We start from the raw sequence: 15,823 nt of genomic DNA, 5'->3' as shown, positions 1-15,823 counted from the left end.
CCGGCGAACTGGCAGGAGCTAGAGGCCAAGGTCGCCGCTCGCCTAGGGCGCTGGACAGGACTGCTCCGGGTGCTGTCCTACAAGGGTCGAGCGCTAGTCATAAACCAGCTGGTGGCCGCAATGTTGTGGTACCGGCTGGTCACTTTGACCCCTCCCCCTGCGTTTGTCGCCAAGATACAGAAGAAGCTGGTGGACTTCTTCTGGAACAACAGGAAGCACTGGGTCTCTGCCGCTTGAGGAGGGCGGTCAGTCGTTGGTGTGCGTCAGCGCCCAGCTCGCGACTTTCCGTCTTCAGACCCTGCAGAGATACCTTTACGTCGAGCCCCTTCCTAGGTGGTGCGCTCTGGCGACGTATTTCTTCCGCCAGCAGCGCGACCTCAACTACGACACGTAGCTCCTGTTTGTGAACTTGGGGGGTGTCAGGACCGCCCTCCGGGAGCTGCCTGTCTTTTACAAGGAACTCATCAGGGTCTGGACCAAAGTCTCCACCAAGTGCAGCTCTCCGCCGGCTGGAGTGGCGGCTGTCCTGCAGGAGCCACTGCTCGGGAATCCGTACCTCCACGACCGAGGTTTTATGTGGCGGTAGGAAGAGAGGGCTGTGGCTGGTGAGGTGACCAGGGTCAGGGACCTGCTCGATGGCGGAGGAGCGGGCTGGATGGCGCCAGGCACGCTGGCGCGGTGCCTAAATTCTGCCAACATCCGCCACGCGGCCGATGCCATCGAGTCGCTAAAAACAGCTTTGCGCCCTGACTCCGTTAGGTGCATCGAGGAGGCTCAAGCATGTGGGGAGATCCCGTCCGAACTGACCCCCGTCCGGACGGAATTCCTCATCGGCGCCAAACCCCGGAACCTCCCTCGGGGGCCGGCGCCTCACAACTTGAGCCGCCTCGGGGAAATCCCCTCCGTGCCTTTCAGTTCCGCGCGGAGGGGTTTCCTGTACGGGCTGCTCCTGCACACTCTCAACTTTGCCATCCTCGCCTGCCGTCCGGACACGCCATGGCGTACCATCCTGCCGTCCGGAGGAGGCGGGGGTCTCCGATGGAGGGCACTCTACGCAGGGGTCCTCCCACTATTCATCGGGGACTTGGCCTGGAGGGTGGTGCACGGAGCAGTGCCGTGCAATAAATTTTTAAGCCGGTTCACGGACTCCCAGGCCGCCTGCAATTTCTGCGGTCTGGAGGAGTCCGTGTTCCATGTTTTTATTGAGTGCACAAGGTTGCAGCCCCTGTTCCATTATTTGAAGGGGCTGCTCCTGAAATTCTGGCTGCACTTCAGTCCCACACTCCTGATCTTTGGGCACCCTGTGCGGAGGGGAGCGGGTAGGTCCGAAGGCCTCCTCGTAGGACTGCTCCTGGGCACGGCCAAGGGTGCCATCAGCCGGTCCAGGCAGCGGGCTGTCGAGGGGGTCGTTCAACCTGACTGCCTGCCTCTCTTCCGCTCTTACATCCGGTCCAGGGTGTCCTTGGAGATGGAGCACGCGGTGCCCACCGGTACGCTCGCGGCCTTCCGCGAGAGGTGGGCACCGGAGGGACTGGAGTGCATCATCACGCGCGGCAACCAAATTTTAATTTGATTTTACGTTTTAAAGTTTAATTTGTTTTAATTGCCGGTGCTTTTAGTGTCCCCTTCCCTTTTATAGGGGGCACTGGAAAAAATCTGATTTAACGCCCAAAAAAAACCCCCCAAAAAAAGAAGAAAAAAAAGGGTCCTTGTAAATGTCTGCTGTGTCATCCAGGGCGGGTGGCACGGTTTAATGTCTTTTTTGTTCACAGATGAACTCAAAAAGAGTTTCATTCACAAGGACCAATTGTGGAGCAGTGGAGGCGTGTCCTGCACAGTTGGAGCTGAGCTGCAGTGAGGAGAGGAGCTATCAACTTTTGCTCTTGCCTGGAAGGCCTGGAGAGCCCTGAGAACAGCCCAGGAAGAGAAGGAAGGAAGGGGCTTCACCACCAACTTTCACCCAGAGGGAGAGGAGGAAAAGAGAAAACTTTCAACATCTTTTACCTTTTCTACAAAGAGTTGGAGAGAGGGGGAAAGACCAACAACAACATTCAGTGTGGAAGGAGGGAGACTCTACCATTCTACAGGTGGGTGTGGGTGCATTTCCCAAAAAGACTTTGTTGTATCGGTGGGGGGAGGAAAGAAGACCACTGAGGGCCGGAACATCGCGAGGGTGTGTGTGTGTGGAAGTGTGTGTGGGGGCCTTGCTCACAACTAGGCCCCCCCCACAATTGGACCCCCCCCCATTGCCTAGCCTGGGTTAGCTGGAGCTACCAGGCTGAATATTTCTTTAAATCACCGATTGAACATCGTTAGGAGTGTGTGCCTGGTGGCTCTAGCTGCCCCAGGTGAAGACATCTTCTCCCCCCACCCGAAGACCAACCCAAAGACTGTGCTTGTGTGTTTTTCCAGCTGGGGAGTGCACCCCAAGAAAAACACCCACCCATCGCTGTGAGGGGAGACCTGCCCTCGCAGCCTCCCTCTTTCCCGCACCCCCCCTTTCTCTATCTCTCTCTCTCTGTCTCTCCCCTCTCTCTCTGAGAGCCCTTTCCTCCAAATTTTAACAACAAAAAACCAAAAAATAACACAACTGAGCAGAGGGAGCAAGGCCCCTCCCCAATTGCCAACTAGGGGAGAGGTGTGCCTCGTTAAGAGCTCCTCTGCTCAGTCTATATACGAGGCCAATTAAGACCATTAAGGCTTGTGACTTTGGGGTGGGTGTAGCCCTTAAAGGGACCCCGTGATGGCGACCCCATCCACGCCGGTGGCAGGGCCAGCTAGGACTTATGCGCAGGCGGCATCCACATCCACGGTGCCTCCTGCGCCACCTGCTGCCCTGCCACCATTCAAACTAATAACCAAAAAACACGGGGTCAAGAGCTACACTCACCCCACAATGAGCATTGAGGAGTGCGTGCGGGCGATGGCTGGGGTAGTCGGCCCCTCGGCCATTGTCGCAGCCTCCAAGATGTCTGGGAAAGCCGTGTTCTTCCTGGGGTCGGAGCGGGCGGTGTCCCTGGCCCTCGAAAAGGGGCTCACGGTGGGCGGGACGTTCCTGCCGGTGGACCCTCTCGAGGCCACCGCGCAGAGGGTCATCGTGTCAAACGTCCCGCCCTTTGTTCCCGCTGAGCTCCTCCTCCCTCACCTACACCAACTGGGGGAGGTAAGGTTGGGGATCAACCCCATACCACTCGGCCTCAGGGAGAACAGCCTGCGCCACGTGTTCTCCTTCCGCCACCAGCTCTTTGTCCGGCTGGCGCGGGAGGAGACGACGGAGGGGAACTTTAATGTGGTGCACGAGGGGACTGCCTACCGCGTCTTCTGGACGTCGGACGGCGTGCGGTGCCATGCCTGTAGGGAGGTGGGGCATGTTCGTAAGAACTGCCCCGCCTCCAAGGCCGCCAAACCACCGAAGGCGGCCAAGGCTGGCGCCGCCGCCACCCCTCCCCCTAGTTGCGTCCGCGTGCCGGGAGCCATAGGTGCGCGGGCATCGTCGGGGGCCTTTGTTTTCACGGCCTCCGGCGGGGGGGAGGGAGAGCGTCCGACCGGAAAGAAGGCGCGGAACAAGGCAAACATCTAGAGGCGGGTCCCCTCAGTGCGCCAGAAAGATTGACCACCGCGCTCAGCCCAACCCAGTCACCGGCGAGCGCGGGGTGCCCTGAGCCCGTGCCCGAGCCCTTGACCAATACCGCAGAGGGGCTCGGGCGAGGGCAAGAAAAGGAAAAGGGGGGCGCGGAGCGGGAGGCCTCGGCAGACATGGAGGTCTCCCTGCCTCAGCGCACCCCCAGCAACAAAAGGAGGCGCCGCTCCGTTGAGGCGGAGGGGGAACAACATCCCTCCGCGGAGGAGTCGGTGCCCGCCGCGTGTCCCGCGTCCCCCACCAGCGCCCCCAACCAGCGCCGTAGGCGGGAGGAGTCTGTCCCCGGGGAGGGTGAGACAGTCGAGGCTGCCCAGCCTCTGCCTCCCGGGGATGGCGTGGAAGATCTGCCTGTCGTGGGGGGCGTGGGGATCGCGGAGGAATGCATTGCCGCTGGGCCGGGCGTCCCGGGGACTGAGGCGGGCGGGGCCGAAAAGGCCGAACCTGAGCCCGCCCAGCCAATACCCAACTTCCCCCGGGATTTGCTCGATCCGGCAGAAACCGAAACTAAAATTCTTAATGAAACTGTACATGCTGGGCCGGGGGGTGGCAGCTGGGAGGGGGAGGAACACCCATCCTCGCCCCTTACTTTGGAGCTGGAGCACTTGGGGAGCCTGGGGATTTCCTATGGCCGGGTCTCTCCTTGTTCCCCGGTTCCGGGGGCGGAGGGGGAACCCCTTCCGCTGTCATTTCCCGACCCAGCACCATTTTTAAAAGAGCCCAGTGGGGACTCCTCTGCCGACGATCCTGGGGGTGGGATCGGGGCAGTGCCAGGGCCGGTTGGAGCGGCCGGTTCATTTGCCGTACCTTGTGCGGTCGATGGGCCGGCTGCTGGCGACCACCTCCCGGAGGAGGACGGGGACTCGGTGGGGGACGCGGGAGAAAATCTAGAGACCACCGCCAGCGAGGCGGTGGATCTGCTCGCGGCCGCCGCCGAGACCATCCTCATTCCTGCAAAGGAACTCCGGGACTTTTTGGCCCAGAGCCGGGTTCGCTGCGACCAAGCCCGACTGGCCCTGGAAAAATGGTCCGAGCCGGAGCTGATCAAGGGGTCCGTCCGCGCCGCCGCTAAAACCTTGGCCGCGGGCGGGCCCTTGACAAAGGCGCAACACCTTGAGCTGCACGAGCTCGAGGGACTCCTCGCTGGGCTGCGGAGGGAGTGGAGTTCAACAAAAGACTCCGCTCCCTCCCCCACAATAGGTTAAGGTAGAGGTTGCACTATGCTTTTGCCATGAAGATAACCATAGCCAGCCTCAACATCAACGGCGGCAGAGGGGCACGCCGTAGATTTGACAATTTTTCGCTCCTGCGGGAGGGGAAATATGCGGTGTGCTTCCTGCAAGAAACCCACACCGTTCCGGGAGACGAAGCCACGTGGCTCCTGGAATGGCAAGGAGAGGTCCGCATGAGCCACCTCACCGCCATTTCTAGTGGGGTGGCCATCTTGCTGGGCCTGCATTTTCAGCCGGAGATCTTGGGGGTCGAGGAGCCCATGCCAGGCCGCTTGCTGCACGTAACGGTTCGCCTGGGGGACGTGCCACTCCATCTCGTGAACGTGTACGCCCCTCAGCCCGGCCCGCAGCAAACGCGCTTCTTTGAAGAGGTGTCCGCTCTTCTTGGCTCCGTCGACGTCGGCGACTGCATTGTCCTCGGGGGGGATTTTAACTGCACCCTCGAGGCGAGGGACCGCTCCGGTGCCCCGCAGTGCATGACGGCGATGGAGAAGTTGAGGGACCTGGTCGGGTCCTTCGACTTGGTGGACGTCTGGCGAAATCTCCACCCCGACTCCAGCGCCTTTACTTGGGTGAGGCCTGGAGTAGGATGGTCCAGAGTCGACCGCCTTTACGTGTCTCGGGCGTACGTTTCCTGCGTCCCGGCGGCCTCCATGCGGCCGGTGCCGTGTTCGGACCACCACCTGGTGTGGGCGGAGCTCGCTTCGCTCCGCGCGAGGACGGGGTCCGCGTACTGGCACTTTAACAACCGGCTGCTGGAGGACGTGCGGTTCCAGGACTCGTTCCGTCGATTCTGGTCCGACTGGAGAAGGAAGCAGGGGGGCTTCCCCTCCTTGAGGCTATGGTGGGACGTGGGCAAGGCTCACGTCCGCGTCTTCTGTCAAGAGTACGCGAGGGGGTCGACCAAGAGGCGGGCGGCCAGGGTCGGGCGCCTAGAAAAAGAGGTGCTCGACCTGGAATCCCGTCTCGGTCAAGTCGTCCAGGACCCGGCTCTGCGGACGGTGTACGAAGCGAAGAAGGCCGCGCTGAAGGACCTGCAGCTCGTCGGGTCCCGAGGCGCGTTCGTGAGGTCGCGGATCCGGTTCCTGCGGGATCTGGACCGCGGCTCCCCCTTCTTCTACTCGCTGGAAAAAAGGCAGAGTGTCCGTAAGCAGCTCTTGACGCTGCTGGCCGACGACGGCTCTCTCGTCTCGGATCCGGAGGGCGTCAACAACAGGGCCCGTGAATATTACGGGGCTCTGTTCTCTCCGGATCCGTCCAGCGAGGAAGCGCGTAGAGTTTTGTGGGAGGACCTGCCGAAAATCTGGAAGCTCCGCTAAGCCTGGCGGAGCTGACCGGTGCCCTCGACCGGCTCTCGAGGGGAAATTCCCCGGGGCTGGACGGGCTGACCGTGGAGTTCCACAGGGCGTTCTGGGACGTCCTGGGGAGCGACTACGCGCGGGTCCTGGGGGAAAGTCTGGCGACCGGGGAGATGCCCCTCTCTTGGCGCAGGGCAGTCATCGTCCTGCTGCCTAAGAAGGGCGATCTCCGCCTCCTTAAGAACTGGCGCCCGGTCTCCCTCCTCAGCACGGACTACAAAATCTTCGCCAGGGCGATGTCTGCTCGCCTTGGTGCCGTGCTGGACCACATGATCCACCCCGACCAGTCCTACACGGTCCCGGGCCGGACAATCCACGATAACATCCATCTGGTCCGGGACCTCATCCATTGTTCCCAGGAGGCTGGTCTGTCAGTCGCCTTCCTATCCCTCGACCAAGAGAAGGCGTTCGACAGGGTGGATCACGACTATCTGCTCGGAACTCTGCGCGCTTTCGGGTTCGGGACGCATTTCGTCGCCCGGATCCGACTTTTGTACGCCGCCGCGGAGTGTCTGATTAAGGTTAACGGGTCCTTGACGGCGCCCCTTCGCTTTAGGAGAGGGGTGCGCCAGGGATGCCCCATGTCCGGCCAGTTATACGCCGTTTGCGTGGAGCCTTTCCTGCGCCTCTTGCGGACGAGGTTGACGGGACTGGCTCTGCAAGGGCCGGGCGTGGAGGTCGTCCTCTCGGCTTACGCCGATGACGTGCTCCTCGCGGTAGAGGATCCCGCTGACCTGCGGAGGATGCGTGAGTGCCAGGAGATTTACTCGGCCGCGTCCTCTGCCAGGATCAACTGGGAGAAATGTTCCGGACTCCTGGTGGGTCAGTGGCGGGTGGACTCCCTGCCGGAGGAGCTCAGGCCTTTTGCCTGGAGCACGACCCATCTCCTCTATCTGGGAGTCTACCTTAGCCCAGACGAGGGAGCCTGGCCGGCGAACTGGCAGGAGCTGGAGGCCAAGGTCGCCGCTCGCCTAGGGCGCTGGACAGGACTGCTCCGAGTGCTGTCCTACAGGGGTCGAGCGCTAGTCATAAACCAGCTGGTGGCCGCAATGTTGTGGTACCGGCTGGTCACTTTGACCCCTCCCCCTGCGTTTGTCGCCAAGATACAGAAGAAGCTGGTGGACTTCTTCTGGAACAACAGGAAGCACTGGGTCTCTGCTGCGGTCTTGAGTCTCCCGCTTGAGGAGGGCGGTCAGTCGTTGGTGTGCGTCAGCGCCCAGCTCGCGACTTTCCGTCTTCAGACCCTGTAGAGATACCTTTACGTCGAGCCCCCTCCTAGGTGGTGTGCTCTGGCGACGTATTTCTTCCGCCAGCAGCGCGACCTCAATTACGACATGCAGCTCCTGTTTGTGAACTTGGGGGGTGTCAGGACCGCCCTCCGGGAGCTGCCTGTCTTTTACAAGGAACTCATCAGGGTCTGGAACAAAGTCTCCACCAAGCGCAGCTCTCCGCCGGCTGGAGTGGCGACCGTCCTGCAGGAGCCGCTGCTCGGGAATCCGTACCTCCACGACCGAGGTTTTATGTGGCGGTCGGAAGAGAGGGCTGTGGCTGGTGAGGTGACCAGGGTCAGGGACCTGCTTGATGGCGGAGGAGCGGGCTGGATGGCGCCAGACACGCTGGCGCGGCGCCTAAATTCAGCCGACGTCCGCCATCGAGTCGCTAAAAACAGCTTTGGGCCCTGACTCCGTTAGGTGCATCGAGGAGGCTCAAGCACATGGGGAGATCACGTCCGAACTGATCCCCGTCCGGACAGAATTCCTCATCGGCGCCAAACCCCGGAACCTCCCTCGGGGGCCGGCGCCTCACAACTTGAGCCGCCTCGGGGAAATCCCCTCCGTGCCTTTCAGTTCCGCGCGGAGGGGTTTCCTGTACGGGCTGCTCCTGCACACTCTCAACTTTGCCATCCTCGCCGGCCGTCCGGACACGCCATGGCGTACCATCCTGCCGTCCGGAGGAGACGGGGGTCCCCGATGGAGGGCACTCTACGCAGGGGTCCTCCCACTATTCATCGGGGACTTGGCCTGGAGGGTGGTGCATGGAGCAGTGCCGTGCAATAAATTTTTAAGCCGGTTCACGGACTCCCAGGCCGCCTGCAATTTCTGCGGTCTGGAGGAGTCCGTGTTCCATGTTTTTATTGAATGCACGAGGTTGCAGCCCCTGTTCCATTATATGAAGGGGCTGCTCCTGAAATTCTGGCTGCACTTCAGTCCCACTCTCCTGATCTTTGGGCACCCTGTGCGGAAGGGAGTGGGTAGGTCCGAAGGCCTCCTCGTAGGACTGCTCCTGGGCACGGCCAAGGGTGCCATCAGCCGGTCCAGGCAGCGGGTGGTCGAGGGGGTCGTTCAACCTGACTGCCTGCCTCTCTTCCGCTCTTACATCCGGTCCAGGGTGTCCTTGGAGATGGAGCACGCGGTGTCCACCGGTACGCTCGCGGCCTTCCGCGAGAGGTGGGCACCGGAGGGACTGGAGTGCATCATCACGCCCGGCAACCAAATTTTAATTTGATTTTACGTTTTAAAGTTTAATTTGTTTTAATTGCCGGTGCTTTTAGTGTCCCCCTTCCCTTTTATAGGGGGCACTGGGGAAAAATTGTGATTTTAGTGCCCAAAAAAAAAACCAAAAAGAAAAACACAAAAAAAAAAGGAGGAAAAAAAAAAAGGGCCTTGTAAATGTCTGGTGTGTCACCCAGGTCGGGTGGCACGGTTTAATGTTTTTTGTTTTGCAGATAAACTCCAAAAAGAGTTTCATGCACAAGGACCCCCAGGTCCCTCTGCACCGCAGCATGTTGTAATTTCTCCCCATTCAAATTATATTCCCTTTTACTGTTTTTTTTCCCAAGGTGGATGACCTCACACTTTCCGACATTGTATTCCATCTGCCAAACCTTAGCCCATTCGCTTAACCTATCCAAATCTCCTTGCAGCCTCTCTGAATCCTCTACACAACCCGCTTTCCCACTAATCTTAGTGTCATCTGCAAATTTTGTTGCACTACACTCTGTCCCCTCTTCTAGGTCATCTATGTATATTGTAAACAGTTGTGGTCCCAGACTGATCCATGTGGCACACCACTAACCACTGATTTCCAACCGGAAAAGGACCCATTTATCCCGACTCTCTGCTTTCTGTTCGCCAGCCAATTCTCTATCCATGCTAATACATTTCCTCTGACTCCGCGTACCTCTATCTTCTGCAGTAACCTTTTGTGTGGCACCTTATCAAATGCCTTTTGGAAATCTAAATACACCACATCCATTGGTACACCTCTATCCACCATGCTCGTTATATCCTCAAAGAATTCCAGTAAGTTAGTTAAACATGATTTCCCCTTCATGAATCCATGCTGCGTCTGCCTGGTTGCACTATTCCTATCTAGATGTCCCGCTATTTCTTCCTTAATGATAGTTTCAAGCATTTTCCCCACGACAGATATTAAACTAACCGGCCTATAGTTACCTGCCTTTTGCCTGCACCCTTTTTTAAACAGAGGCGTTACATTAGCTGCTTTCCAATCCGCTGGTACCTCCCCAGAGTCCAGAGAATTTTGGTAGATTATAACGAATGCATTTGCTATCTCTTTTAATAACCTGGGATGCATTTCATCAGGACCAGGGGACTTGTCTACCTTCAGTCCCATTAGCCTGTCCAGCACTACTCCCCGAGTGATAGTGATTGTCTCAAGGTCCTCCTTTCCCACATTCATGTGGGTTGCAAATTTTGGCATGGTTTTTGTGTCTTCCACTGTGAAGACGGAAGCAAAATAATTGTTTAAGGTCTCAGCCATTTCCACATTTCCCATTATTAAATCCCCCTTTTCATCTTCTAAGGGACCAACATTTACTTTAGTCACTCTTTTCCGTTTTATATATCTATAAAAGCTTTTACGACCTGTTTTTATGTTTTGTGCAAGTTTACCTTCGTAATCTATCTTCCCTTTCTTTACTGCTTTTTTAGTCATTCTTTGCTGTTGCTTAAAATTTTCCCAATCCTCTAGTTTCCCACTAACCTTGGCCACCTTATACGCATTGGTCTTTGATTTGATACTTTCCTTTATTTCCTTGTTTATCCACGGCTGGTTATCCCTTCTCTTGCCGCCCTTCTTTTTCACTGGAATATATTTTTGTTGCATACTATGAAAGAGCTCCTTAAAAGTCCTCCACTGTTCCTGAATTGTGCCACCGTTTAGTCTGAGTTTCCAGTCTACTTTAGCCAACTCTGCCCTCATCTCACTGTAGTCCCCTTTGATTAAGCATAGTACGCTCGTTTCTGACACAAATTCCTCATCCTCAATCTGTATTACAAATTCAACCATATTGTGATCACTCATTCCGAGAGGATCTTTTACTCGGAGATCGTTTATTTTTCCTGTCTCATTGCACAGGACCAGATCTAAGATGGCTTGCTCCCTTGTAGGTTCTGTTACATACTGTTCTAAGAAACAATCCCGTATGCATTCTATGAATTCCTCCTCCAGGCTACCCCGTGCGATTTGATTTGACCAATCGATATGTCGGTTAAAATTCCCCATGACTACTGCCGTTCCTTTTTCACATGCCTCCATTATTCCCTTGATTATTGCCCGCTCCACTGTGAAGTTATTATTTGGGGGCCTATAAACTACGCCGACCAGTGACTTTTTCCCCTTACTATCTCTAATCTCCACCCACAATGATTCAACATTTTGTTCATTGGAGCCAATATCATCCCTCACAACTGCCCTGATATCATCTTTTATTAAAAGAGCTACCCCACCTCCTTTCCCTTCTTGCCTATCTTTCTGAATCGTCAGATACCCCTATATGTTTAATTCCCAGTCTTGGCCACCCTGCAACCATGTTTCTGTAATGGCCACCAAATCATACCCATTTGTAATGATTTATGCCGTCAACTCATTTACTTTATTTCGAATGCTGCGTGCATTTAGGTAGAGTGTTTTCATCCTAGTTTTTAAACCATGATTTTTAGTTTTGACCCCACCTGCAGCCCTTTTATATTCAGTGGCCCTTTTTGTTTCTTGCCTTTGGTTTCTCTGCCCTCCACTTTTACTCATCTCTTTTCTGTCTTTTGTTTTTGTCTCCTTTTTGTTTTCCTCTGTCTCCCTGTATTGGTTCCCATCCCCCTGCCATATTAGTTTAATTCCTCCCCAACAGCACTAGCAAACACTCCCCCTAGGACATTGGTTCCGGTCCTGCCCAAGTGCAGACCGTCCAGTTTGTACTGGTCCCACCTCCCCCAGAACCGGTTCCAATGCTCCAGGAATTTGAATCCCTCCCTGCTGCACCACTGCTCAAACCACCTGTGCTATCCTGCGATTCCTACTCTGACTAGCACGTGGCACTGGTAGCAATCCCGAGATTACTACTTTTGAGGTCCTACTTTTTAATTTAGCTCCTAGCTCCTTAAATTCGTCTCGTAGGACCTCATCCCTTTTTTTACCTATGTCGTTGGTACCAATGTGCACCAGGACAACTGGCTGTTCTCCCTCCCTTTTTAGAATGTCCTGCACCCGCTCCGAGACATCCTTGACCCTTGCACCAGGGAGGCAACATACCATCCTGGAGTCTCAGTTGCGCCGCAGAAACGCCTATCTATTCCCGTTATGATTGAATCCCCTATCACTATCGCTCTCCCATTCTTTTTCCTGCCCTCCTGTGCAACAGAGCCAGCCACGGTGCCATGAACTTGCACTCAACAGCACTCAAAGCAGTGTATCTGTTTTGCAGGGGGATGACCAGGTGGGACCCTTGCACTACCTTCTTTGTACTACTCTTCCTGCTGGTCTTCCATTCCCTAGCTGGCTGTGGATCCTTCTCATGTGGTAAGACCAACTCACTACACGTGCCACTTATGTCATTCTCAACATCGTGGATGCTCCAGAGTGAATCCACCCTCAGCTCCAATTCCGCAACGCGGTCCGTCAGGAGATGGAGGCGGATACACTTCTCACACATGTTGTCGTCAGGGACACCGGAAGTGTCCCTGAGTTCCCACATGGTACAGAAGGAGCATAATACGTGACCAAGCTCTCCTGCCATGCCTTAACCCTTAGATACCCTTAAATTGGTAACAACAATGTTGCAGTTTACTTACTCATATAAAAAAGAAAAAGAAAAAAGAAGAAAAGCTACTCACCAATCACCAGCCAATCACTTACCCCCTTGGCTGTGACGTCACCTTTTGATTCCTTTCTACTTCTTTTTTGCCTTCTCTCCCCGCTGTAGCTGCACAAGTACGCCTTTTATAGGCCGCTCCGATGCTGCTCCCGCCTCTCACCAACTGCCGCTGCCTGTGGAACACCCGCTGGGCCTTTTATAGGCCGCTCCGACGCTGCTCCCGCCTCTCACCAACTGCGCTCTACTCGGAACTCCTACATGGCAAGCGAGCCCCAGGTGGGCAGAGGAACCGTTTCAAGGACACCCTCAAAGCCTCCCTGATAAAATGCAACATCCCCACCGATACCTGGGAGTCCCTGGCCAAAAACCGCCCTAAGTGGAGGAAGAGCATCCGTGAGGGCGCTGAGCACCTCGAATCTCGTCGCCGAGAGCATGCAGAAAACACGCGCAGGCAGCGGAAGGAGCGTGCAGCAAACCAGACTCCCCACCTGCTCTTTCCTCCAACGATAGTCTGTCCCACCTGTGACAGAGGCTGTAATTCCCGTACTGGACTTTCAGTCACCTGAGAACTCACTTTTGGAGTGGAAGCGAGTCTTCCTTGATTTCGAGGGACTACCGATGACGATAGAGAGTGCATTAAACACGTGGTTATTTCCCAGCAAACGCTGGGCTGTTATTTTCACTGGTCTTATAAGTAACAGGAAGAGATCTGTGCGACAACAGGGGGTTAAAAGGCCCTCACAGTGAAGAGTTAAACTATATAGTCTGATAATCAATCCAACTCTCACCTGCCCGAGGACGGGTGCTTTCTGTACAGCCGGGGCTCCAAAGTATGACGATGGCTCGTTGAAAGAGGCAGAGCTGCCCAGGATACGCTGATCGTACCCAATACCCGTGAAGGTCACCAAGGCAGAGTCGCCATCAACGATATGGATAGGGATGTTCACCTAGAGGAAAGACAGCAACAAGAAATCCAATCAATTGGAAGACATGCAAAACCAGAAAATAGAACCATAGAATGGTTACAGCACGGAAGGAGGCCAATCAGCCCATTGAGCCCGTGCCAGTTCTCTGCAAGAGCACTTCAGCTGGTCCCACTACTCCGCACTTTCCCCGTAGCCCTGCAAAATCTTTTCTTTCAGGTACTTATCCAACTTCCTTTTGAAAGCAGTGATTGAGTCTGCCCCGACCACCCTCTCAGGCCGTGCATTCCAGATCCTAACCACTCGCTGCGCAAAATGTTTTTTCTTCTGTCGTCTTTGGGTCTTTTGCCAATCACCTTAAATCTGTGTCCTCTGGTTCTCGACCCTTCCGCCAATGGGAACAGCTTCTTCCTATCGAAGTCTATATTTTCAATTCAAGAAGGGGCATTGATGGTCAACATTGTCCGAGCGAGACACAATAGTCATTGGATGATTGACATTCCATTCTTTGTCGGCCAACACGGACGCAATTGGTCGAAATGACTTCCTCCTGCGCTGTAAATTTCTATGTTTCTAAATACCACGGGTCAATCAGCAACTTAAAGGGAAAGAGAGATTGGCGTTTAGAGTGCAGCTTGGTCTCCTCTAACAATGTTAACCTGTCTATTCTCTGCTAATTTCCAGTCTTAGTTTTTTTTTCAAATTTCAGATTTCCAGCATTTCTGGTTGTCTTTTTATCATCATAATAGATTACGAGCATGATTATAATAGGATTCATGTTGGGAATGCGTGCTCCTGGTGTGGAGCCTCATCCACCTGCAGCACAAGTTGGGCGTGTGTCTGAACTCTTGAAATGACATAGAATAGAATTAGATAGAATTTACAGCACAGAAACTGGTCATTCGGCCCAACACCGTAAATGCTCCACACTCCATTTCATCTCACCCTATCAACCTAACCTTTGATTCCTTTCTCCCTCATATGATTATCCAGCTTCCCTTAAATGCATCTATGCTATTCGCCTCAACTACTCCTTGCGGTAGCGAGTTCCACATTCTCACTACTCCACGAACATAAGAATTAGTAGCAGGAGTATCCATGAGGTCTCTTGAGTCTACTAGTGTCAGCTGTAGCTCAGTGGGTAGCATTCTCGCCTCTGCGTTAGAAGGTTGTGGGTTCAAGTCCCACTCCATGGACTTGAATATAAAAAAAATCTAAGCTGACACTCCAGTGCAGTACTGAGGGAGTTAGGCAGTCCCTCGGAATCGAGGAAGACTTGCTTCCACTCTTAGCATGAGTTTTTAGGTGGCTGTACAGTCCAATACGAGAACCACAGTTTCTGTCACAAGTGGGACAGATAGTCGTTGAGGGAAAGGGTGGGCAGGGAACCTGGTTTGCCGTACGCTCCTTCCGCTGCCTGCGCTTGATTTCTGCATGCTCTCGGCACGATACTCGAGGAGCTCAGCGCCCTCCGGAATGCACTTTCTCCACTTAGGGCGGTCTATGGCCAGGGACTCCCAGGTGTCAGTGGGGATGTCGCACTTTATCAGGGAGGCTTTGAGGGTGTCCTTGTAATGTTTCCGTGGACGAGTTCCAAATAGAGCGCTTGCTTTGGGAGTCTTGTGTCTGGCATGAGAACTACGTGATCTGCCCAGCGGAGCTGACCAAGTGTGGTCAGTGCTTCAATGCTGGAGATGTTGGCCTGGACGAGGACGCTGACGTTTGTGCGTCTGTCCTCCCAGGGGATTTGCAGGATCTTGCGGAGACAAGATATCTTGTGATATTTACCATATCTTATGGTATTTCTCCAGCGACTTGAGGTGTCTACTGTACATGGTCCACGTCTCTGAGCCATTCAGGAGGTCTGGTATTACTACGGCCCTGTAGATCATGAGCTTGGTGACAGTTTTGAGGGACTGGTCTTCAAACACTCTTTTCCTCAGGCGGCCGAAGGCTACACTGGCGCACTGGAGGCGGTGTTGGATCTCGTTGTCAATGCCTGCTCTTGTTGATAGGAGGCTCCCGAGATAGGGGAAGTGGTCCACGTTGTCCAGGGCCACGCCGTGGATCTTGATGCCACTGAGGGAGTGCTGCACTTCAGATGAGAAGTTAAACCGAGGACCCATCTCCTCTCTCAAGTGGACGTAAAAGATCCCACGGCACTATTTCGAAGGTGAGCAGGGGAGTTGTCCCCGGTGTCCTCATCAATACATATCCGTAAATCAACATACCAAAAAAACAGATTATCTGGTCATTATCACATTGCTGTTTATGGGAGCTTGCTTGTGCACAATTGGTTGCCGCATTTCCCACATTACAACAGTGACTACACTCCAAAAGTACTTCATTGACTGTAAGGCGATTTGAGACGTCCGGTGGTCGTGAAAGACGCTATATAAATGCAAGTCTTTCTTTAGGTACTCCCTGGAACCCTGACCCCTATTTTCACCTCACACTGCAAGCTGGCTTGCAAAATGCCTTCCTGAAATGAAAGCCATAAGCCGGCGCTCATATTTGTAAAATTACCCCACAGATCTTAAAAATGTTAATACCATGTAATC

The 15,823-nt window shown here is 54.7% G+C and overlaps 1 protein-coding gene across 4 annotated transcripts in view; it reads right to left on the bottom strand.

Annotated features, from left to right (window-relative positions):
- Positions 1-15,823, bottom strand: part of cfap65 (cilia and flagella associated protein 65) — a 282,488-nt gene that overhangs the window by 113,138 nt on the left and 153,527 nt on the right. For all 4 annotated transcript variants that reach the window (XM_070875227.1, XM_070875229.1, XM_070875228.1 and 1 more), the window contains one exon: positions 13,128-13,286. In XM_070875227.1, the coding sequence (XP_070731328.1) occupies positions 13,128-13,286 (159 nt within the window). The remainder of the gene's footprint in view (positions 1-13,127; positions 13,287-15,823) is intronic.

The sequence above is a fragment of the Pristiophorus japonicus genome, chromosome 3 (genome assembly GCF_044704955.1).
Source record: "Pristiophorus japonicus isolate sPriJap1 chromosome 3, sPriJap1.hap1, whole genome shotgun sequence".
Classification (NCBI taxonomy): Eukaryota; Metazoa; Chordata; class Chondrichthyes; family Pristiophoridae; genus Pristiophorus; species Pristiophorus japonicus.
Note: the sequence above shows the minus strand (reverse complement) of the source record. Positions and strands in the feature narration are given on the sequence as shown.